Consider the following 25112-nt stretch of genomic DNA (forward strand, 5'->3'; position numbering starts at 1 on the left):
TTGCCACAAATTCTAAAATGATTTTAGGTCTGGCCTTTGACTAGGCCATGCTAACACATGGATATGCTTTGATGTAAACCGTTCCATAGTAGCTCCGGCTGTTAGTTTAGGGTTGCTGTCCCATTGGAAGGTGAACTGCTGCCAGTTTCAAATCTCCTTCAAGCAGGTTCTCTTCCAGGATTACCCTGTATTTATCTTCACCCATCTTCCCTGTTGCTGCTGAAGAAAGGTGTCCCACAATGTTTCACTATGGCGGTGGGTTGTTCAGAGTGATGTGCCGTTTAGCATTTATGCCACAGGTGGCATTTTTTCTGACACGGACCATCTTCAAACCTGTCTGCAACCCTCTTTCTCGCTGCTCCTCCATGAGGGTCAGATCTGTAAAATGCGCAACTAAACACATTGTTCCTTCTGAGTGGAGAAGCTCTGCAGCTCCTCCAGAGTTACCATGGGTCTTTTGGCTGCTTCTCTCATCAACGCTCTCACCACTACCCTGCCTGTCAGGTTAGGTAGATGCAGCTTATCTCGGTAGAGCTGTAGACGTGCCACATTTCCCGCTTTCAGATGATTCGTTCATTCCTTTGTGAGATGTTCTAAGCTTGGGATATTGTTTTCTAACCCAACCTTGCCTTAAACTTCACCACAACGAACCTGTCTGCTCTGTTCCCTGCGCTTTATGATGCTGGTTGGTCATTAATCTTCAACAAAAAACCTCTGAAGTCTCTTCATGGTTAAGTTGGCGTTCTAATTGTGAGACTTTGCTGCATCAGGTTAGCTCTTATGCTCTCATCTGTCATGTTACCATAAACGACTGTGAGTGTCTTAAAGTAAAAGATTGTTGTATTGATACTACTAATAAATTACACACTATACTGTTGAAAGGGGTGTAGTGCACTAAGCTGAAATGTGGTGTGCAGGCTTTTAGTGTCGCCTCTAGATGGCGCTTATCAGCAGATGGAAAACAGAAGAAGGCTTGCATCGGGTCGCCCTGCAAGTGGCTTCTGACAGCGAACGCTAATGAAGTTCTTCAGAAATCCCGTCCGTTTGGGCGACCTTCACCCTGAGGACGCGTCAAGTGCTCGACTGAAACGAGTGTTTTGGGATTTTTATCGACGAGTCGCAAACAGGGCCTCCTTCTTTGTCTCGTCACGGCTCATCAAACAGAGGTGGTGGCAAAAGACCCGGATAAATGAACTCCTGGCACCGATAACAAGCGGTCTTTCTCTTCGGCCTCTTTTCCACAGTCTCCCCCTCCTCCTCTCCACCCGCTCTCCTGCTGTGTTTGGGTCGCTGGGGTAACCCTGGCCTGTTTCTCGCTCGGTTACACTACCCTGCTATTAGAGGTCTGGATAGATGGAGAGAACAGAACGGCGGGAGGGAGGGGGGAGGGGGGGGGGTGAAAGCGAAGATGGTTTGCCATCACTTTAGATTTCTTCCAGGCCAAAAGTTAGATCTGGGGACAAAAAGGCAGAGAATTTAGACAAAGGTAAACCATACAGAATGTCTGCAGCAGTAAATTTGTTTTATAGAAATCTGCGGTTTTGTAGATCTAATCACATGTCTGAACTTTAAAATCTCTCTCGCAGCCTTTAAACAGAGACAGCAACACCTAACGCCATTTAAAAGAAAAGATTTGTTTAACGTTTTTGACCAGAAAGAGATCGGTCACCCCCCCTCAGCTAAAGCTTTGGCCACAAATCCTCTCATTCCTGAACCAGCAGGATCGTAATTAGATGTTCCTTCCTGTTGACTGGTCACTCACTCGTTAGCTCGCGTACGGTGGCATAACCAGTGCCAGCTGGAGCCACAGTGAATGCATTGTCACTGTGGCTCCAGCTGTGTGTGAGATCACATCAGCCAATCAGATTAGCTCGTCTTGCTTCTGTCGAGTGCAGCAACACAAGCGGTGCGACAACCAATCAGAGCCTCTTTATTAGGCCAGAAAAGTGGGGCAGTGGCTGTCAGAGGTAAAGTGGAGTAATGATAGCTAAGGCAGGGTGATGAGAGGGAGTCAGTGGTAGGATGTGATAACTGACTGGAAATGAGGAGAGCAACTGGGCTTCGCAGTCTATTGGGTCTATGATGAGTTTCTCTGTGGCGTCTTTGAGCTCAGGTGCAAAACACCCCTGATCAAATTCTTAAGACCTGGGAGGAAGTTATAAATATTGGCATTTCGTGCTTATGGATTAGAAACAGGTTTTCAGTAGTGCTTCAAATGGCCAAGGGAAGAAACAGGAGCAAGAAGCTAAACAAACAGAGTAGGCAATTTATTCAGCGCTGCATTTCATCCCAAACAGGCTGTTCATCAGGTGATGATGCGTTCAAGGCCGTCACTTCAAAGAATCAAGTTATGTGCTTAAGTCTCGCTTTTATTTCCTTTTCTGCCATGATTCCTCACTGGCAAAAGGTAAAAAAGCTTTCTGTCCTTTAAAATGGCACAAGCAAGACCTCTTAGACCTTAGACAAACTTTATCGTCATTTACAAAACGAAATTTCGTTGCATACTTTACCTCTCAGTTGACGGTTAAATTGCCTAAAATGTATCCGGTAGAGCCAAAAAACATTTACCCGTGCTGTGTGGAACGGTCTAATAGGCTGTCTGTTAAGATTTACTGATGCCAACGGCAGCATAATATATCACAATCATACCATCAGTGCAGTAGTATTTAGTGCAATGTACAAATCATAAAGGGTTGTTCGATGATATATTCCAAGTGTTATAAATTTGCTTTTTATACATCAATGCATAGACGAGCAACAAAGGAAAGAGAAGAATGTCCATACATCGCAGTAATACTATAATATTGTCATCGCAGTATTTACCGTTTCGTATCGCCAATGCAAGATTTTCTGATATCGTCCAGCCCTTCATAACAAAGCAGCTTTGAATCTCAAACCTTTGGACTTTTGCAAATAGAGGAGACTGAAAGGTGGGAGTTTAATTGTTGGATGAAAATCTTAATTTGGACAATTTGGCTTCAGGTTGGGCAGGAGTAAGACCCCAGCTGTCTATCAGCTCCAGACTGAGAGTCCTAGTCTGTGGCAATCACTGGGTCTTTAAGCGGGACAGTGCTTCATGTCAAAGTCTGCTACAAAGTCTGCCAAAGGACTTCTTCTAGGACTTGGTTGGACCTTCCTGGATGGTCCACTGATCTAGATCCTTGAAGACCTAGGGGATGGGAAGCTAGCAAAACTGACACTAGTTCCTCTGTAAAGCCGTCTCTCTCTAAGCATGCCTATGCACATTTTTCAAATGGCTAGCAAGAACTGTGAGACTCTCACAACAGAGTCCTTTTATGACACTCAAAATTACACAGTATTAGCAAACAATATTGGGAACACATCACACTTTTGTATGGAAAGTTTCAATTACTATTGTTTGTGATTAGCTAACATTTTCCTCTCTTATTTTCTTTCTTTTGCGTCATCACCGGCTTGGCCTCTGAAATGTGGTAGTCCACCAAAACATTGCCTTCGAACGGTCCTTTCTGATCCTGATTTGAGTTGTTGTGCAGCTCCAGGATAAATTCAAAAAATACTTCAGTTACATTTTCATATCAGAACAAAGGTCCCACTTATCCCACAGTTAATCCTCACATTTCAAAGCTTAAGGAGTTCTTGAACCATTAGTTTTGTCCTTTAGAGTTCTTCGTTATCGAAAAACAAAATGTTCTGGGCCCTCACCCCCCCAAAGTCTGCCGTCTAACGTTTTGACAGTGAATGTCCATACTAGCGTAAAGCCTTTTGGAAAGAAGCCCCTGAAAAAGAAAGTTTGGGAGAGATGGAGGTGCAACACTTCATGAGAACAGGAGCAGGAGAGTGTGTCAGTCATGCCTGAGGTGCAGCCAGTAACAAGATGCTTAGTTGACAGGTAAAAAGAAGGCCGGATTCAGAGAGATCCCTGACGATTCAGCCATGGCACTCGCAGTTCTGGGACCTTATTTAAATAAAATAAGGCTGAAAGCCAGAAAGTAATAAGATTTTTCGCAAGAAAAATAAAAAAATATTTTAAACAATAACAGAAACATTTCCTGCCGCTGCAGGAGGCATTTTTAAAACTGACGTTTTGAGGATTGACAATTTTAGCTACGAAGACTCCTTGTGTTACAGCTACAAGAGTTCAGAGCATTAATGCCGGTTTTGTTCAGACATGCAGATCTAGGGGTGGGATAGCCATTAAAAAAACAATTGTCTGTCTTGATTGGGCTGTATGTTTTCTCATACTAAAAGACTCAGTAGCTATGTTTACATGCACAAAACTTCACGATCAGATTGAAATGTATTTTGGATGAAAGAATAATCGGATTGTAGCGTTTGTATGGTCTACAATCAATGAGTCTGATCTTAATATGCGTGTATATGGCTTTATTCAGAATACAACCACTCTTGACATGCGCTGTTATCAAATTTCCCTAAAAAAACGGAAGAACAACATAAAATAGTAAACAGAGCAGTATTATACAACTTTGATTGGCATTTGAGCGCCTGGGCTGTACTTGCACCAGGTTCTAATTACGGTTGAAACGTTACTGAATAAATAATAATTTTGAACTCTGTTAATGTTTAGAATAGAAAGGTTGTATCGGGAGACCAGACAGTTTTGCTTCCCGATGTAATTCCTCCACTCAACAACGTGGAAATACGTCATGTTTACGTTAGGCGCACTCAGGTCTTTTTGTCACATTCGGAATAACTTGACCCTGACAAACGTTTATATGTACGTTAATCGGATTGTCAATCGACATGAAGCAAAAACACATCAGGCCCTTTTCCATTAGACCTCAGCAGCCCACCACGCGTTTCCATATGGGGGATTTCAGTTTCTCCAGGCTTTACTTTCACAGGAAAAAGGTTCTGGTCTGAGCGTAGGAGTTTTCATCAAGCCTGGGGCGTTGCTCAATGGGCGGGGTTGTATGCGGCAAGAAAACCTCCCCGCCACAAGGGGGAGTAAGGAGACGACGAGTTTAGAAAACCTATCGATTTTATAAACTTAATTTATCAGAAAAAGTAGTTTTAAAATGTTTTTAGGTGAGAAAGTACACCACTTCATCAGGATCATGAGCCAAGTTTGATTATTCGGATTATTCGGAGCGGTAGAGACCCGCTGACTGGCTGGTCTCTCCAGGTGGGCTGCAGTGGGAGACCACATTGGTGCAGCGTTTGGATTTCCTGCAGACTGGGATTTAAAGGAACGACGAAAGGGACGAATACTCTCTGGGCTTTGAGAAGACAAGCAGACCCACAACATCAGAGATCCTCCACCGTACTAAACTGCACGGCGGGCTTCTGCGCATTCTGCGATTCATCCCAGACCTGGAGCTTGATCTTAGTCACAAAATGTGTTTTCTGTAGATTTGGGCATTCTGACTTTTTCTTTTTGGCGAATTGCTGCTGAAAAATGCAGAATTGCCGTGTTTCTGTTGTAGATGTGGCTCCGTTGGCAAGGAAATGCCTGAAAATCCAAATTTGGACCATGGGAAATGTAAAACCTATCCACGCTGAGAGAAATCAATTCAAGCAGTCAAAATTAGATTAATTCATTTCAGATGTTTTCCCATGTTGCAGCAGCAGTGCTCGTAGAGAAAAAAAAAATCCACCCTGTCCAGATCCAGAATTTTTTTTTTTTTGCGAACCAGGCTTTACTCATCAGCGGTTCTGGGGGTTGGTGTTATGGACGCGCTATTCCTATCCCCTCCTGCAGCCTCCAAAAAAATCCCTGCTATTCCCACACATCCCTCAGCCTGGAATTTCTGGCATGATGTGAACGTGGGAAGTCTGGAGCTATGCAGGGATGCACACACACACACACACACACACACACACACACACACACACGTGCACGGTTCTGGTTCCTACTGAGTTACAGCAGCTGGCCGAGGACCAGAGTGGCCCATTCAGCTGCTTCGGAGCCATTAAGGGATTGCATGTTACTAGCCTTTAATCAAACGCAGAAGACTGAGCGAGCGCTTCCATTTGTCTTTTTCTTCTTCTTCTCATTGCCTCAGCTGACTGCGCCACCCGTCCCATCTGTCCTGATCCGGGCAGCTGTCGCTTTTCCCATCTCTGTCTTTCCTCTCTTAAACAGGGAAGCATGAACCCGCTGCCTGCCGGCGCCCCGCAGTGTTTGTCCCCGTCGTGTAGCCGACTTGTTTATATAAAGGCTTTGTTGTTGTTAACGGCCACTTGACCTCTCAGAGGAAGCCTCCGAGGCGCGCAGAGCGTTGACGTGTTCTCCGACAGACGCGGGGAAACCCGACCCAGCGGCAGTCGTGACCCGGAGCGACCAGCTGACCGAGACGGCGACTCGGGCCGTTTGCGCGAGGCACGACGGACACGTGTGGCATTTGGCTCTGATGTGACGGCCTCTCCGACCCCCTGGGCGCCGCCTCACCGCTGATAAACCCGTTTCACACCCTGCACACAGAGCCCGCCCGCCCAGGGAGCGTGTAGCTCACACCGGTTTGGGTTTGCGGTCATCTTGGGTAAAAGTAGTGCTCTTAAAGCTTACCTTGCGCCTTTTTGAAGAAGATTCTTCTTATTGGATTGAAGGCGGGACTGGTGTTTATTTCCTACGCGTACCCAGCATCATTAAGGTAAACGCTAGTCCAATCAGCGACAGAGAAACGGCGATTATTTATTTTGGTTTGGTTTGTTGTGAAGATTCACAGACCAGGCCTTTTCTGTCCAGTTCTAAAGTTCAGCGAGTTCGTTTTTTCTTTCTTTTCCCAAGGAGGATTTAAAATATGTTCTCCAGCTTCTTGATGCAGGGAGTAGTTTTTAAATTTCACACAAAATGAAGGAATTACAAGATTGTTCCCATTTATCCATCAAGGCTTAGATCTCTAGTATTTACTGTTTGTTTTTATTAAGCTCACATTTAGTTGATATGTTTAGACATTAAGTTTGTGGTTTTGAGGAATTTACTAAATGGGTCTTTCTGATCTGGGCCAATCTAAAGGAAACCTCAGGTTCTGATCTCTGGTCAAATGATTGGAGCATCTCTAGTTTTTGCTGATATGCAGATATACAAAGAGACCAGCGCTGCAGCTCCTTTGGTGGGAGAAATCTCATTCTCAGCTCATTTATCTCAACCCAAACCAGGGCTTCTGATGCAACGCTGTCTTAGGGCTGAACGATGTATAAAAAAAAACCCAAAATGATAAAATAGAAATCGTATTGATTGATATCCATAATTATCAATAGATTGCAAACATATATTTTAAATGCAGCCCTGGCCATTTTATGCTGTTGCATTGCGACCTATTTATAGGTAAAGAACTCACATACACTGAATTCAAACTCAAGCCTTTATTCAACCAACTTTTTTACCAAAATTACAAGTTAAAAAAAACAAAAAAAACATTTGAAGGGGCCGGAGCTTGGTTCCTGGGTCTGCGTTTGTGATTGGTTGGGAGGATGTGATGATGCAATATTAACCTACATGGTTAAGTTGTATTGAACTTTTTATTGACCTTTTCTTCTATCATCACAGATATATTGTTATTGAATTATCGTCCAGCCCTACGTTGTTACTATTTACTGAAAAGAGACGAGGCCAAAAGGAGGGAGCGGTGTGTGAAACGACTTAAGTGCATGCCATGGTTCATGGTTCAGTCTTCAGCTGCAACAACTGGGAGGTTTTGGTATGTCGGTCTCTCACGTTGTGGTGTAAGGCACAAAGTCCCGCTCTATCACGGCTTCAGCTGCCAGACGCACGGCGTCACGTTTAACTCTGGGCATGAGCAGGAAGTTCATGGCTGTGCGTTACGGCCTGACATCTCTGCTCTCACCTTCTCTGTCTGAAGAGCCTTGCTTTGGTGCTTTTAGATGCCTGGATGCTCCAGGAATGATCCACTCTTGTTCCTAAAGCATCAAGAATGTGTGTGTGTTTGAATACTTGAAGTTAAGTTCAAACAATTATAGAGCTTGTCTATTTTCATTCCTGCATAAAACCTTAGAGTTGAGTTGACTAGTCTAGGAATAACTCGGTGGCCTTGTGATCGTCCCTTTTAGGGAGTTTACAAGCAAAGATAATAATTGCAAATGTTTCATTCCAGTGTAGATTCCTGCTTGCAGGTGCAGAAGGGAAAGTAGGCTGGCTGCCTTAGGCACAGAGACTTTAATTGATGGCGCGTTTGATGTTGTAGCCAAGTCCCTGCTGCACTATAAGGACTTTTCCCATCAACCCCAGGTCTCCTGCTATGCTAAGCAGCTTCCCAGAGTTCATAAATGCAGTGCAGGCATGTTATAATTACTGCCCCTCCTACACAATTAGGATTACCTCAGGGAAGTCGCCTTTCCAAAAGACAGAGAGATTAGCAGCTCACCTTATGCCACACGAGAGGCACACGGATGCCGCGGCTCGCGCGCGGTGAGGCGAGGCGGTCTTCGGAGTGGAAAGCTTTGCTTCAGCTTTTCCACGCGGGACGGGCAGGAAACGGCTCGGTTTCGCTCGTCTGGAAGCGCTGGAACGTCCCGCCTCAGGAATCCCGGGATTAGCTTTAATTGCCGCCGCAGCTCGCCGGCGTGTCCAGCGCGTCATGAGCTGACGGAGGCGATGGAGCGTCTCTCCGTCGGAGGAGCCAAGTCCACAGCGACCTCTGGATCATCTCCCCCCCCCCACTGATTGACAGAGGAGTGATCCAGCATGGCGTGCTGGACCATCAATCACAGGTGGCAGTACGCGCACACCGGCTCTGCCCTCATCCCGCTGACAGGTACGTCGCCGGCCTCCTGTCCGGCCAACACGCCTAGATCGCTTCGTTTCTTGGTAAACCTGACAGATGTGGAGTTTTAACCTTTTCCAAGGAGAAAGCGTAGAGGAAAATGTTGGAAAGCTGTAACACAAGAGAGGACAGACTAGACGCCTAGTCATGAAGCCATCAAGCTCTCCCTCTAGCCTGCCACCTTTTTTCTGCCCCTTCTCTTTTTTTTTTTTTTTTTAAAGCTGTGTCTGATCATCATTCATCCAGAAACGTCTCGCTGTCCCGCAGCGTGAGCCGAGTGTGTGTTTGTAACAGAGAACGGGTGTGACCTGTGGCCACTATATTTAGCTGCTGTGCCACTTTCTCCTGTCCCAGTGCACTGCAGAGAGCACAAAAGTGATGAGACTCTGTTTCTAAACGTACCTTGTTTTCTTTTTTTAACCTCGCATCCCATTTCTGCTTTAAGGAACGCAGTGTTGTGGATTCACCCTGTTCCTCATTAACTCATCAGAGTTACTTGTCGGTAGATTTAGGAGGAAATAGAAGTTTCTGCACTGCAAAAACGGAGCTAAAAGTAAGTGATATGTTCTTGAAATCATTGTATTTTTCCTTGATTTGAGCAGGTAAATAAGACGATTTGCCAATGGAATAAGATTTTTGCACTTAAAATAGGAAAAATTCATCTCCATCGTCTTATTTCAAGTGCAGGAAATCTAATTATCTTATTTTAGAGATGAATTGTTCCTAGTTTAAGTGCAAAAATCTTATTCCGTTGTCAAATCGTCTTATTTACCTGTTCAAATCAAGGAAAAATACAATGATTTCAAGAACATGTCACTTACTTTTAGTTCCCTTTTTGCAGTGCAGAAACCCACAGCGCTCCTCCACTTGTAGTCCTGTCAACGTTTGTCTCTCCTTCTTTTCTTTTTTCTTTTTTCCTCCCCTTGACCTTTGGTTTCCCTGCTGCTCAGTGGCGGGCAGCCAGCAGTTTGTGGGCCTGATCAAACGCTGTTGTTGCCTTAGAAGATAAATGGCTCAGTAGTGAGAATATCCAGACTGATGTCTTCGCTCGCTCACACGTGGGCCCCAAAACTCCCGCAGCTCCTCTCAGCCACGGCTTCAGCGCCGCTACGTGCGACCGGCAGAAATAAATATAGTAAATCTAGCGTTTCATAACGGAAAGTAGAAAGAAGGCCGCCGTGCTTCTGCAGTTTCGGGTTCAGCGGAGCCGCTGCCAGTTTTTTGTCCCGTTTCCACTGATGGCAACATTTGGTCTATGTGTGGCTCTCTGTTCGCAGCAGCCTTGTCTCTGTCATGATCTGTGTAGAAAAAAAAAAAGAAAAACCGGGAGACTGCTTTCTGCTCAAGCACACAGGGGAACATATCTTAGCGTGCCGGTTTGTCGTTTTTTCCCCCCCCCTGGAGACAAGGCAGGGAACCAATTGAGTGAGTGAAATGGAGTAAAGATGGAGGACAAGTCCTAATTGTCACCCGTTTCCTCAGGTGGCAGGAGAAATGACAACCTCGTTAGCATCCTGCAATAATAAATACAACACTGTGCTGAGAGCAGAAGCTGGAGTGCACTGGAGTTACTTCCTCCCCTTTCTGTTTAAATCAGGATAACAGACTTGTAGTGTGTTTACCTCAAGGTTGGATGAAGCTCTCTAAGACTTCATGACGGAGCCGTTCAAAAGGAGCCGCAGCCCTTGATCTTCACTGCGAAAAGCGAACTAAAAATAAGTAAAGTATTCTTGAAATGAGTGCATTTGTCCTTGATTTGAGCAGGTAGGTTTGAATGATCTGCCAGTGGAATAAGATTTTTGCACCTGAAATAGGAACTACTCATCTCCGTCGTATTCCAAGTGCAGTATACCTAATTATCTCATGTTGGGGGTTAAAATACTCATTCCGTTGGCACATAATCTTATTTTCCTGCTCAAATCAAGGACAAATACGCTCATTCAATAAAATGTTACTTTCAGTTCCCCTTTTGCAGTGTTTTTCTACATTTTGTCACGCTATAACCACAATCTTCAGTGTAGTTTATTAGGGTTTTATGCGCGTTCTTCAGCCCCTTTGAGCTAAAGCTTTATAGAACTGCCTTTTGCTCCGATTTCTACTGTTGGCATATGGAAATATGTCTTTACCAGCTTTGCCCACCATAGCTGATGCTCCGTCAGATTGGATGGAGTCCATCTGTAAGTAGGAAGGGGTTAAGCTTTGCCTCAGATTCTACGTCGGGTTTAGGTCCCATCACCACAGGGGGATATGCTTTGGGCTAAATCATTCCACTGGGTCTCCAGCTCTATGTTTAGGGACATTGTCTGTCTGGATGGTGCTTGCTTAACAAAAGCATCACCGCAGCATCATGCTGCCACTACCAAGTCATTAAAATGCCTTTTTTTTTCAACTGGAGCCTTGTTCTTGGCAGTCATTTATTGGTAAAAGCCAGATTTGTGGAGGGATTTGTAGTCGTGGTCCCTGTCGTCAGATACTCCTGCCTGAGCCGTGGATCTCTACAGCTCCTCCAGAGCCACTATCGGCCTTTTTGCTGCTTAAATCAGCCGTCTTATACCATTCATGCAGTTTTAGGTGGAGTTAGCACATGTACCATACTCCTGCTGGGATTTAAACTTTTCTGCAACCTTGTCCATGTCATGTCTGCAGTGTTCCTTGGTTTTTAAAACACTGTTTGTGCATCAATGTTCTTTAACCCTTTAAAGCCTGATACGGGTAATTGTGAGGAAACTTCACATCAAAAAGGAAAATCTTTTTGGTTGTTTTCAAAAAACTGCCTTTCAAATTTTCTTTGTATCTTAATTGATACATTAAACCAAATGCATGTTTTCTGCATTTTATGTATCATTGTATGTTCAGAAAAACACTGAATTTGTTGAAGAAGTAGAGGTCTCAGAAATATTTGTATCAAAAATTACACAGGGTAAAAAAACACATCTAAAGACTGAAGCAGACGCATGATGAAGGGAAGTAGCGTCACGATTAACGGGATAATCTGCTGTAAAAGAGTATTTTTTTGGCACCTGGGGACACAGTCTGAACCGTCTTGTCATCGCACAAGTTTAATAAAAGCTTGTTTTTTGATCAAGACCTTTAAGCAGAATCATTTGCATGCCTTTCTTTTAAATGGACCAGAAACTGATCCAAGTCAGATGACTTTACCTTGACCTGAGGTCCCTAATGTCTGCCTCCTATTTGGTGTGTACATGATGAAATCTTTAAAAGTTTGTCCTTTTTTTAAAGATTTGGTGTCTAACAGATTCACCCGTCTGCCTATGTTGGTCAGATTGCTGTCGCAAAGTGTTCCCGAAAAAGTGCTAGACGTCTTCTGGGGACAATGTTCTAAATAACACATCGGAGAAGGTCTTAACTGTGACATCCAAGAATAGAGGAAAAGAGGAGAGATTCTGAAGGAAGCCGAATATCACAGAGGCACATGGGCGGACATGTTATGTCTGGACCATCAGTCACATTAACCAGACGTCTGCTCCGTCTGAAGGACAAAATCTGTGTTCCTGTCTGCTGCAGCTCGGATGGGAGTTTAATCACTTTGGGGAATACCGCGTCTGTGTACAGCTGGTATTTAAGCAGTTTTTCACTCATTGAACGTTTCCTGACACAACCTAAGCTCAGGATTATATTTCACACTCACAAACCAATGAGATCATTCAAATCGACACACGGGGGACGGTTAGGACTGCTGGTTATCGCTGCCAGATTCTTCTTGCCATAGTCTTTCAATTAAGGCTGCAGATATCCTTGCATGGAAATCATATCAGTTGTCGTGTTTTGTGCCAGACGGTTCTCGCTAGAAAGTGTCGCAGTATTGTTAAGAAAAGAGCCGATTAAAGATTAAGCCGCTGTCGGGTGATTCATTGCACAGAAGGGAATGAGTAAGTGCTCCTAATGTATAGACAAAGATTAGTAGTCTGAGAAGCCAAACGGAGGCGAAACACGTACAGTTATCACATTTACATTCACGCCTTTCTCTTAACAGCTTGCTGGCTCAGATTAAAAAAACTACTCTGTGTAAAATTCTTTCACAGCCGAGAACTGTGACGTTTATAAGTTGCTCATGTCACTGCCTCATTAAGGTAAATGATCGGCGTTACTGATATAGAAGACAGTGGTGGGTTAGCTTAATGGTTTGCACTGGCTAAATCCACCAAAAGAGGCTTTGAGCCGCTCAAAAGCTTCAAGATGTTGCACTGGTCCCCGGAGCTGATCAGCCCAACATCCATGACCAGTAATTATGCGGTTCTACTGCTTTGGTTCACTATTAGACCTTCATTATAGGGCTGGACTCAATAACAATATATATATATATATATATATATATATATATATATATATATATATATATATATATATATATATATATATATATATATATATCGATGATAGGGAAAAAAAGGGTAAATAAAAAGTTCAATAGAACAGTTTCCTTTTGCATTCTAGCCTATCATGTAGGTCAATACTACAGTCATTACATCCTCCCAACCAATCACAAACCCTGAACCGCACCGTCATCAAGCTCCGCCCCCTTCAAAGAGTTCAAAGTGCACACGTTCTTTTTTTCTTTTTTAAAAACTTGCAGTTTTGGTAAAAAAAGTTGGGTAAATAAAGGGTTTGAATTCAGTTTTTGTGTGTTCTGTATCGAAAGATTTGTAACTATCAATATCAATCAATATAATTTCTATTTTATCGACTTGCTTTTTTTTTCCTATATGGTGCAGACCTACTTCATTATCACATCTTGCCTGATAACGCGCTGTGACAGAAATGCTGCAGAAGAATTTTGCACGGTTTTTCTGAGGTTTTAGTCTAAAGTTTTTCTGTAGGCCTTCATTGAGTGAAAAACGTAGCAAAAAGACGGAGAAGGTGTCAGCAAAATGCCTCAATGTGCTGGAATTGGCACAATAGCTGAATTTAACCTGCAGAGGGAGACGTGCATAAAACTGTAATACTTTACATAGTGTAATGACTGATGACACATTGACTGCCTTTGGTTGACTCCTTATCAGATTCTCATACCTTCCTCCAGGTGCTGCTTTGGTAAACCAAGAAACCGTGCAGGGCGTACCACCCCCTGTATATTTTCTCATATCGGGATGCACCGACGGACCTTTTGAAAACTTTGAAAAACTGTTAAAAACTCAGACCGTTTGTCCATGAGGCAGATGCTTTATCCACCGTTATTGTTTCTGTAGTTAAGGGGCCAGCCCCGGACTGACATACAAAAGGAACACAGACAGAAATACACACAAGAGTCCCTGTAAGCTGCAGCCACCAGTCTCTTCTCATGCAGCAGTTTCAGATGAAAATATTGATTTGAAAGATTATAATCAGCATTAATGGTTATTTGAACTAGCTGTGGCAGCCCTAGAACCATTGACCCCTTCTCCAAGTACCGTGATGTTGATATTTTTGCAGCATTTAATGACCTGCAGATAACTAGTAGGCAGACATTTCTGACCAACGCTTCATAAAGTACTTTATTGTTGCTGACCCATTGACATCCATCCGTCCATCCTCTTCCGCTTATCCGGGGTCGGGTCGCGGGGGTAGCAGCTTCAGTAGGGAGGCCCAGACGTCCCTCTCCCCGGCCACTTGGTCCAGCTCCTCAGGAGGAATCCCAAGGCGTTCCCAGGCCAGCCGGGAGATAAAGTCCCTCCAGCGTGTCCTGGGTCTTCCCCTGGGCCTCCTCCCGGTGGGACATGCCCGGAACACCTCACCAGGGAGGCGTCCAGGAGGCATCCTGACCAGATGCCCGAGCCACCTCAACTGGCTCCTCTCGACGTGGAGGAGCAGCGGCTCTACTCTGAGTCCTCCCCGGATGACTGAGCTCCTCACTCTATCTCTAAGGGAGAGCCCAGACACACTACGGAGAAAACTCATTTCAGCCGCTTGTATCCGGGATCTCGTTCTTTCGGTCACGACCCAAAGCGCATGATCATAGATGAGGGTAGGAACGTAGATCGACCGGTAAATCGAGAGCTTCGCCTTTTGGCTCAGCTCTCTCTTCACCACAACGGATCGGTACAGCGCCCGCTTCACAGCAGACGCTGCACCAATCCGCCTGTCGATCTCCCGCTCCATCCTCCCCTCATTCATGAACAAGACCCCAAGATACTTGAACTCCTCCACTATGGGCAGCACATCCTCCCCAACCCGGAGAAGGCACTCTACCCTTTTCCGGTTCAAGACCATGGTCTCGGATTTGGAGGCACTGATTTTCATCCCGGCCGCTTCGCACTCGGCTGCGAACCGCTCCAGTGAGAGCTGTAGATCACGCCCTGATGAAGCCAATAGGACCACCCCTCATGACGCCACCAGAGATAAACGTGTTTAAAAAATGGATGGATGGACAAGTAGAATTCATTTATATTAATGAGGTCACATATTGTCTTTTTGTTGGCTCCCAGCATAGATCTAAATATACTTTTCATTTGTGTTGTTCTTGTACAATGAATAAAACACAGTTTGGTAAGAAAGTCAGGATTTCCATGTTAGGATTTCCTAAAATACAAAGATTTTAAAGAGCTCACTGTGGACAAAAAAAACAGCCGATTAGGGCTTGTGCAATTTATTGAGATTTAATTATTATTAGTATTATTATTTTTTTAAAGAGACGTAAGATGAGACTATATTGTTTATATCGAGGTGGTCTATCTGGTATTATGATTATACTTTTATGTATTAAAAGGTTATTTTTCAGCTGTTTCTCATACTTATCTAGAACTTTTAGTGTAAAAAAAATTGACATTTGGGATAAGGTTTTGATTCAGAGATGCCTCTTTATAATTACTTTATGAAAAGAAAAACACATCGATATAAATATTCTACGTTCAGCCCAGAAATAGCGAGATATTATTTTTGGTCCATATTGCCCAGCACTCCAGCTGATTCAGCTTTGTGAGAGTTTAGTTGATGATGATCAAGCTAATTAATAGCAAGCAGATTATTACAGGTTTGGAACCAGGCCGTCCTGGTCCTGGTCACGTACCACTTCCTTTTTAGCTGCAGCCATAAGAAATAAAGTTAACAAGCTTGTAAGGAGTTGCTTATTTGAAAACAATGCGCACTGTATTTTATAATGTACGTTTTACAGCAAAATTACTAGACAAGTCAAAATAAAATGGCCCCAGCATTGTATGCTTGGCGGGGACAAATTAGATCTAAAGGGAATTTGACTATTTTATAAATAAGTCTAGTTCGAAGCTTTAAATGCACATTTAAACTCAGCCGTATTATGTTGTGCGATTAGCGACTTTGTAGCGTCTGAGCAGCACAGAGAGAGCGAGAAGGCCCCTCTTTCCTTCTGTTGTTTCTGGCCTCTTTTCTCCCACTGCAACTGTTTCTCCAACTGCTCGCTCTCAGCTTTCCCTGCCCAAGTGGGCAAGAGAAGGAGACAATAGATTGTGATGTAACCCAGCTGCATGTGTGTGTTTGTTTTGCAGATATCTAGATTACAATTAGACCGCATCTGCTCTGTCCCAAAATAATCTTCCCTGAAGAAAAGAAAAACACGCTTGGCTCCTTGTCAGAAGAGAAAAAAAACCGTGGAAGGAAAGCTCTTGCTTTCTTTTATTGTTCTCCGACTCTAAGCCTTCTTTTTTCTGTTTCTGTTTAGGATTTAGGAGAAATGAGGAGATGAGAGCAATGGAAGTTCTCCCCATCCTCAAAGAGAAAGTGGCTTTTCTGTCCGGTAAGATTTTATTTTATTTTTTTTCCATGCACATCTCTAAACGCCAACTGTCTGCTCTAGTGTGTGTGTAAAGTTTGCTGCAGAGACCCGACACACACAGGTACCTGGTGTTAAGCTGTAGATGTTCTACGACCTCTCTCTTTAAGTGCTTCAGCTGTCTCACAGACACACATACAGAGTGTGGACATAAAGACAAGCTACCCCACTCTGCTTGTAAAAACTCACGGGGGTCAGACTGAGGCCCGAACACTTAGCCCCTGACCTGTCTTCAAACATTTTCACGCACACACATGCACGCTACCCTCAGAACACACACGGACTCGCATACAGATGAGCATTGTATAACCGGCGTCAACAGGACTGAAAAACAGAGCTGCAGCTGCCTGTGTCTTTGCGGAGCTTCGTCTGCAACACACATACACCCTGACCCTGCCTAAGTCGTGCCAGAGAAAACTCGCAGCAGGCCACCCTGGACCTACAGACTGCCAGAAACGTCCAGCAGGACTTTTTGCACAGCGCGCAGAAATGTTGCTCTTCCTGCGTGTGCATTATCCCGTATAGGCACCGGGAAAAACACTCACGCGGTTTATGTGCATACCAAAGTATTGTCCCTGTTGTGTTTGCCGCATAGGTCGCAGGTAGAAACACAATAAGGAGAACAATGACTCAGACAAAATGAAGTGGAGATTGCTGGAGGGAGATACAGAAACGCGTTGCTATGGAGATGACTCGCCGTCGGCCAGTGCATCTCCTGGTAGACGCTGGTGGAGTAATTGGCAGGAAATGGACAGGAGAAGGAGGGAGGGGAGGTAGAGGAGAGGCTAATGGTGAAGAAGAGAATAAGCGAACTAAGCTCATTATCCTGAATCGGCCCCCTTTTTGTAAATCGCCTATGCTGTCTGTCTCTCCTGTTCACATTAAAACTGCGTGAATGTTTGATTTTTCTCTGGTTGAGGAGACGGGCACAAGGCAACAAGACCGAACTCATTAATTTTTGGGCCGAGCACAGTCTAACTGTGATTGCAAGTTACCACATTAGTGTCTATTTATTGCCAAATGATCTGGAGCAAAACTTTTATTACAACCAGACCTGCATCAGTCACAAAACCCAACGGCAAAAATATCCAATTCATAATCAGAAGCGAAGACTGAGGCCAGAAGACTCCTTGGCTTAACTGATCCTATTTCCCTTCTACCTCCTCCAAAAATCACGTTGTGCATTACATATTGTCCAGAGTAGAATTTGGCTCGCTTAGTAGAGTGTGGGTTAATTAAATGGGGTTAGTGTTTAATTTCTACCAATTTATTTTCACTTTGCGGACAGCACATCTTTATGCCATCCTTGCTATTGCTCTGACACATTATTTAAAATCAAGCTTTTTTATTGTATCTTACCCAGTTATGCACTAACAAGTTTCTAGAGACATTTATTTCTCTAGAAACTTTTGTTTCTAGAGAACATTGGTGTAGTTATTAAGTTGTGATACTATTTGCATCACATGAACATAAGTAATTCATGGTTGACCCATCAATGCTGACAAATGGGCTCAGAAAAATTTTGGTCATATTTGGTTAAGTTTATGCAACATTGACGAAAAGTCATACAAATAGCTACATAGACTAAATATAAGCTATCTTCTTGCCATTGAATTTTGTTTTTTATTAAACTGGAAGGCCCAGTGCAATTTGTAACACAGCATTTAGGAACATGTAAATAGACGTAAACATGCTAAACAAGAGTACGTCACAAGATCAAGACACTAACAAGAAACCTTGGATATATCACTGAGTTCATCATAATTTTTCTGTTTTATTCTTTTATACAAATTATCTTTGTAAGCATGATTTCCTCCCGCGCATACTGATCAATAGACATGGGTTGATTTCCAGCACGTCCTGGTTACATTTTCCATACCGCTCAAATTTCATACCATTCCCACAGTTTAAAGTGATTTTAATTGGATGCCAGAGAAAGTGCTGTGAGAATCTCAGTCCAGCCTGCACCGACTTGTCTCTGAGTATAGTTAGCAAATCTCTGCTGGTTTTCTGATTTAGGACATGCAAGTGTTGTCATTTAAAGGGCCAGGTTCAGATTAATATGGCAAAGAAATCCATAATGTTTGCTAAAAAAAAAAAACACTCAACACTAATAGGTGTCCCCTGTCAGTACTTTTAACACTGGTTCTCAGTGTTTCCCTGCTTAACACACCTGATTCAAATTGGTGGGGGATTAACTGTGGTGCACAGAATAATTGACAAGCTTTTGTGGTAATTAATACCCTTTGAATCAGGACATTTGAAGCATTTATGACTACATCCCTTTGACCAAAACAGGGAAGCACTGCAGGTCTTATTGTGTCATTAAAAATGTATGCTAACATTGCTTTTTACTGTACTCAAACGTGTCTCTTGTTTTGTCTTTCTCTTATTTTGTCTTTGGACATTTTAGCAATGAAAATCATTCTTATATGTGGGCTGAGTGCTAGCTAATAGATTAGGTAGAAAGTAGCTAGCACAACATTTAGCCAGCAGTTTTATTATGATAACATGTTACCATTTTAAATTGTTTCTCACCGTTTACTCTTTCTTATTAGAGTGCCCTTCATTAGTCGTTACCAGAGCCGTTACTGTTTTGCTTAGTATTTTAATTGTGCTTCTTATTTAGTACTAAACCTGTGCCTTTTATCTAGGCTAATTTCTTGCTAACATGTTAGCCATCATGTTAGCAAACTTTAGCCTACATCATTGTTCTAAATATACATAGGTCTTAAAATCCTTTATCAGTCACTACCTGAGCAACGATGTTATTACTTTTCAAATTTGTTACATTTCAGAATCAGAATCAACTTTATCCGCTTAAGTTTTCGGGTACAAACAAGGAATTTGACTTCAGATTCCAAAGTCACCTTACATTTATACACTCAGAATTAGCCTATATGAGATTTTCATTGTAGCACAAGTAAACAGAACTTTTAAACAACCCTCTATAGGCTAATGTCCATTCCTTAAAAAAGAGAAGCAACAGCTGTTCCAGTTGCTTTAAAAATAATCTAGTGAATTTCAGTTATCAGTTATTATTATTCTTTTAATACTTTGACTTATATTGACTGAACACTCACTAAATTGTTTTCATTTGCAAATTTTTCTGTTTTGCTCTTTCTAAGATAACACATAAAATAAGATGATAAATTCTCAAGCACTTTTCTCAGGGAGTCAGTCTGCAGTTGGCTGCAGACGTGCTGTTCTTAGCTTGCATACTTTCAGTTTTAAAACTAAGTTATCCACAATTTTTTAGTTCCTACACAATGACTTGTGTTTTTCATGACCTGGACTATCTGGACTATTTTCAGAGACGTATTTATCTATCTTTTAATCAAGGGTAAAGGGTAGAGTAGACCATTTTGAGGGAACTTACCAGAGTCCAGTTTTCCATTGCACAGATTTTCACCTATTGCCCTGTATTTTGAGAGCCCTCTGTGTTTCAAACAATTTTTACCCTAGTAAGTTTAATTTCCCACAGGTTCCCAGATAAAAGGTCGGGTCTTGGGGTAAGAGTTTCAAATTAACCTGGGAATGTTAAGAGACAGGGTCAAACATGATTGTGCAAACAAAAGGAGAGAGCAGCAAAAATTGTGATTAAAGTTCGACATATAAAACTTCCTGTGATACACTAAATACTTGATGTTTTTGGACAAGAATCTAGCTGTGTACAACTCAAATATCTCCTCCATCTAAGATTCTTGTTCCTGCTGCACTAACAAGCCAGCTCGCCTCGCCAGCTGTTAGCTGACCGGACGGTCAAGGCTTGCTGCACCCAGTGAGAAGGCCAGATTCCCCACACGCTGTTTTCTAGCTCCAGCTGACTTTAACCACTGAGTGGAAGTTAAACACAGATATAATTGAGTCAGATGCTAGCTAACAATTCAGGATTGATTTATTTCATTTTTCTTTTGTCACCGAGCAAATAGGTTTGCCTGAGATCAAAGTTAGGCTTCAAAGCGGGATTGTTTTATTTAACTTTAATGTCTCTCTGGGTAGCAGGAGAGTTCGTTTGGAAATCATTAATTTGCTGATCTTTAACATGCCTGCGACGACTGTAAAATGCTGGAGTTCCTCATGGATTAAATCGACAAAAAACAAAACGGACCAAAAGTGCGGGCTTCATTTTCACAGCTTCTCAACTCTTATCACGGTTGCTAGGCAACAGATGTTATGCTGAGGCAAGGGCGGGAACAGCTGGTGATGCCTTTGGTTTCGCATTACTGCCACCTGCTGGACTGGAGGTGTAGCACTGTTTGCTTCACAACTTCCCCACATGTCTTTAAGCTGATTTAAAAAAAAAATGTTCTCCAAAATTGGCTACAGAAAGCACACATTACCTGGGATTCCTTATACCTGGGTAAAAATAATCTGTGGTTTTTAAATTCCATGATTTTCGATGATAAATGCACTCAGAAGTAGGTAGTGGAGCTTACATAGGGGAGGGCCAGCACTGCTTTACTCTATGATCCATATAGCCAGAGAAAAAATGGCACTTGAGCACTTATTCTGACCTTTTAATAAAATGACTTTAAATAGGAAGAAATAAAAATGACAAGAATTTTTTTTTTTTACCAGATTTGAAACCAAAAATGCTCTAAACCTCAGTATATCTTGATAGCTGATGTAAGCAGTCCATTGCTATTACACACAGGCTTTAAATCCGATTTCTATACCCGTATTTCTGTCACCTCAGGTGGAAGAGACAGACGTGGTGGTCCAGTATTAACGTTTCCATCACGCAGTAACCACGACAGAATACGAGCAGATGACCTGAGGAGACTGATCGCCTACCTCGCCTGCATCCCCAGGTTAAACATTCATAACCTGTTTTTTTTGCTTTTTTTTGTTTCACTCTTTTAAGATAAACCTAAAAGAGATATAAACAGCCAGAGTAAGTAGATGTGGTGTGCTCTAGAGGCAAACACGTGACGGGGCTGAGATGAACACGTGAGCGACGAGGCAGGTTCTCTGCTCCCAGAAGTCATTTTTATGGATGCAGGGATGCTGAGACAGAGGAGGGAGAAGCCTGAGCTAAGAGTGGCAGAAATCTGATGACAACAAGAAGGAAAGCGGTATCACCAGACTTGAGGGCAGGAGAGAGGAGGGGACAGATGGGGAGAGGGAATTAAAACGGACTGAAATGAAGTGCGCATGCGTGAGGAGGTGTGTGCGAGCGAGCGAGGGAGGGAGCGAGTGTGTGTGTGTGTGTGTGTGCGTGTGTATGAAAGCAAAACAAAGTGTCGCAGTAGCTGAGGCAGTGCAGCAGGAGGAGTAGTTACTGTGGACGTGTAGCTCCTCACCTCCCAGGTAAAACAGCTGTCGTCTTTACCTCCCCGTGCCCCTTTTTCCTTTTACCTTCATCCTCTTTTCTGTCATTTTTCCTCCGCTGCTCTGTCACGTCTCATCTCTGTGTTGTTACTACTTCAGATTAATTCAGTACTTCCCTTTAAGCATACTTTTTCTTGCATGTGTTCCATCTGTATTTATAGTGTGTGTGTGTGTTTCATATCTTTGGTGACTAAATTGTTCTGCTTTTGAAAAGGTAGCGTCTTCCCACAGCTGCCTTGTGGTTGCGCTCTGACACTGATACACTGACGGAAGATGATGATGATGATGATTTGGAAAAGGATGGAGAATGTGTTGATGCAAGGATATCAGGATCATTTCTGCGAATGCAGGCATAGCTAAAATAAGCCCTGCATTTTGCAAATGATATGGAATCACTACGACGATGCACTACAGCAGGAGGCAGAGGCTACTGCTGCACAAATGGACTGAAATGTGTTTTTGTCTTAAAGCACATGTTTGTGACTAATTAGTCGCAGGTTTGTGTGCTTCATATCGTGTGGGTGGATGTGTGGGATGTCTATCTGCTGCGTAGGCTTCTCCTGGTCTCGTATGCGTCATCTCGCTGTTCTAATTCTCCTTTGCCGTTTCCTGCTTTTCCCATTCCATCTCCCTTTTCCTTCCTCGCTCCCTTCCACCTTCCCTCTCTCGCCCTATCCCACGCCCGCTGTGTGTCTCTTCTCACTCTCTCTGGATTATGCCTTTCAATCCCCCCCCCCTCCCCCTCCCTCTTACTACTCTTTAAATCCTCCGGATAACCTCCCATCGCTGTCCATCCTAGTGAGGAGGTGTGTAAACATGGCTTCACAGTCATTGTTGACATGCGCGGCTCCAAGTGGGACAGCATCAAGCCTCTGCTGAAGATCCTGCAGGAGTCGTTTCCATCCTGCATCCACGTCGCCCTCATCATCAAACCGGACAACTTCTGGCAGAAGCAGAGGACCAACTTTGGCAGCTCCAAGTTCGAGTTCGAGGTGAGATCAGAGTCTTTTACAAACACTTTTTCTTAAAATGAAAGACCATGTAGAAACGAAGACACAACCGATCATGTAATCTTTGTGTTGACCTAATAGAACGGCTGTAGCTCTATAGATGGATTGTGCTTTTTGAATCGTCGTGCAGCTGAGCTACGATAACCGTTGTGGCTGCCCTGCGCTCAGCTGCTCATTGTCAGAACATTTTGTGATATCCGTCTCCTCGCTGCTTTAGATGCAGACATCATCAGCCAGGGGGGTAAAAATCATGCTAAACAGATTACACAAACAAGCATGTGAGATGCCGTCAGCCATGTGGTGAACGGATTTCCGCGGCTCATTAAACAATATAGTCTGAAATGGAGATGCACCCATCAGATTTTGGTCCATTTCCAAATTACCAGCCGTTTCAATGCTATGGCCTGCCAGTAAAGTTTTTACTTGATTTAAATTTTGCTTTAAGAACAAATGAGAAGAAAGAACGCCATGGATACTGGTATGGGCATCATTAGCCTTTTCTATTAGGAACAGAGGCAAAGTCACATGTATGAGAGAGCCGTTGCAGGAAAACAGGAATTTGCTGTTTTTAAAATAATGACAAAATGATTAGAGTTAATGTCGGGATAAAGGTGTTAATCACAACCAGCATAACAATAACAAAAGTTGCCGTGTTTGTTACTTTGTAGCATGTAGACCTTTACCTTAACGCTCACGTGTCCATTAGGCTGCAACATGTCAAAATCCATCGCGTTTCGTAACAGACGGGTTTAAAATTTAAAAGCACCGAGCAAAGCTACTTCTGAATCTGCTTAAAGTCTGGTTCTCTCGCGCTTTCTCGCAGCCTCAGTGATTGGCATACAAGGCATGCTTTGGAAAATACAAAATTCTTTTTTATATGGGTGAGAGATTTAAATGCCTCCCCTGCACAAAAAACAGCTACCTCCGGGTGTTTTCACAGCGTCCGTATTGAACGGTGCTGTTTTTAGTAAGACCGGGTAGCTCTATAACACCGTGCTGCACTAATTGGAAAAAGATCACACTTTTAACTTTCCAGTCATGGTCAGGGCCGATTGATGGTGATTTCTGTGGCTATCCTGTTTTTCACACTAGGAATGCAATGGCATCACAAAACTAGAAATGTTGATGCTTTCAGGTCATTTTTTTAATGCTTTGGCAGTTTTTGTTTTGTGCTATAGAAATTATTCCTAATATTAAAGCATCAGCTTTACATCCCAGTTTGATCCCTCAGGCTTGTTTAGTTTAAGGAAAATCCACATCTGTAAAATGCAGGTTGTTCTAAGCGCAAGTATTGCTTTTAGTGGTGCATATACATCTTGAATTCTTATACAGTGCATTTATACGTGGAAATTTCCAGCCAAAGAATTGTGAGTGAACTCAGCGATGTAGAAATTACTTCGATCACTCACATGCTCATTTGCAAGCAGGTTCAATATAATCTGATGACATAATATTGATTTTTTTTTAAAGGATAGCCTGTGGGTAGGACACAATTATGTTTAAGCTACCTTGCCAAGCCACATGATCACTGATTGTATATGCGACACGCAAAGAAACGACTCTGTTGGCATTTTAATATCTTCCATTTAATATGAATGCTTTTATAAAATTGCCCGATTTAATGAGCCGCAACAGCAGCAAGTTTAATTTTACAGCAGCAGAGATTTCACTATGTTATGTCTATTCTATGTGACATAGGTCTAACCTTACTAGCACCTTTTCAAACGATTCATCAAATGGCAATAATTGTTTTGACATGAAAATGAGTCAACTGATGTTCTAAGGAGAAGTTTGCAGCTTAGATAAATAAAACCTTGTTAATAGGCATGGGACGCTGTCAGATTTTCCTGGTATGGGGGTGTTACATAAAAATGCCATCGTTTCACAGCATTAATAAAAAATATTCAACATGACCTGCTTGTTTTTATTTAAAACCGAACAGCAGTGAAAATGTATATATTGCTGCTAAACTAATAAAACATGTTGATTATTACAGTTTATATGTTATTTCTAGCAGGGATGTAAAGAATAATGTAGCATAAACTTCCATTACATTTTGAAGGCTTTTCTTAGTAAACATTTCTGGTACTGCTGGGTTTATTGATCATGTTATCTGCTAAGGTGGCCAGCCTGCAGTCGACAGCTCGACAAGCCTCCTGCTCGTAGCTTTGGCAACAATAGTTTAGCAACTGTTTCAGAAGGGAGGGGTAGTGTGCTCCTTTTAGTTTCTACACCTAGACTAGCTTCTGTTTTGTTTGTGTTTTTGTTTTGTTTCTGCAGCTGAAGACATTAATCTAATGG

At 42.8% G+C, this 25112-nt stretch overlaps 1 protein-coding gene across 9 annotated transcripts in view; it reads left to right on the plus strand.

The window, feature by feature from the left end:
• LOC105931953 (triple functional domain protein) overlaps positions 1 to 25112 on the plus strand; it is a 124474-nt gene that overhangs the window by 27446 nt on the left and 71916 nt on the right. For 8 of the 9 annotated variants that reach the window (XM_012870889.3, XM_012870879.3, XM_012870882.3 and 5 more), the window contains 3 exons: positions 16357 to 16431; positions 21167 to 21281; positions 22601 to 22793. In XM_012870889.3, coding sequence (XP_012726343.2) covers positions 16357 to 16431; positions 21167 to 21281; positions 22601 to 22793 — 383 coding nt within the window. Of the gene's footprint in view, positions 1 to 16356; positions 16432 to 21166; positions 21282 to 21677; positions 21781 to 22600; positions 22794 to 25112 lie in introns of those variants that run through there. The other variant, XM_036144913.1, reaches the window with a different exon arrangement.

The sequence above is a fragment of the Fundulus heteroclitus genome, chromosome 13 (genome assembly GCF_011125445.2).
Source record: "Fundulus heteroclitus isolate FHET01 chromosome 13, MU-UCD_Fhet_4.1, whole genome shotgun sequence".
Taxonomy (NCBI): domain Eukaryota; kingdom Metazoa; phylum Chordata; class Actinopteri; order Cyprinodontiformes; family Fundulidae; genus Fundulus; species Fundulus heteroclitus.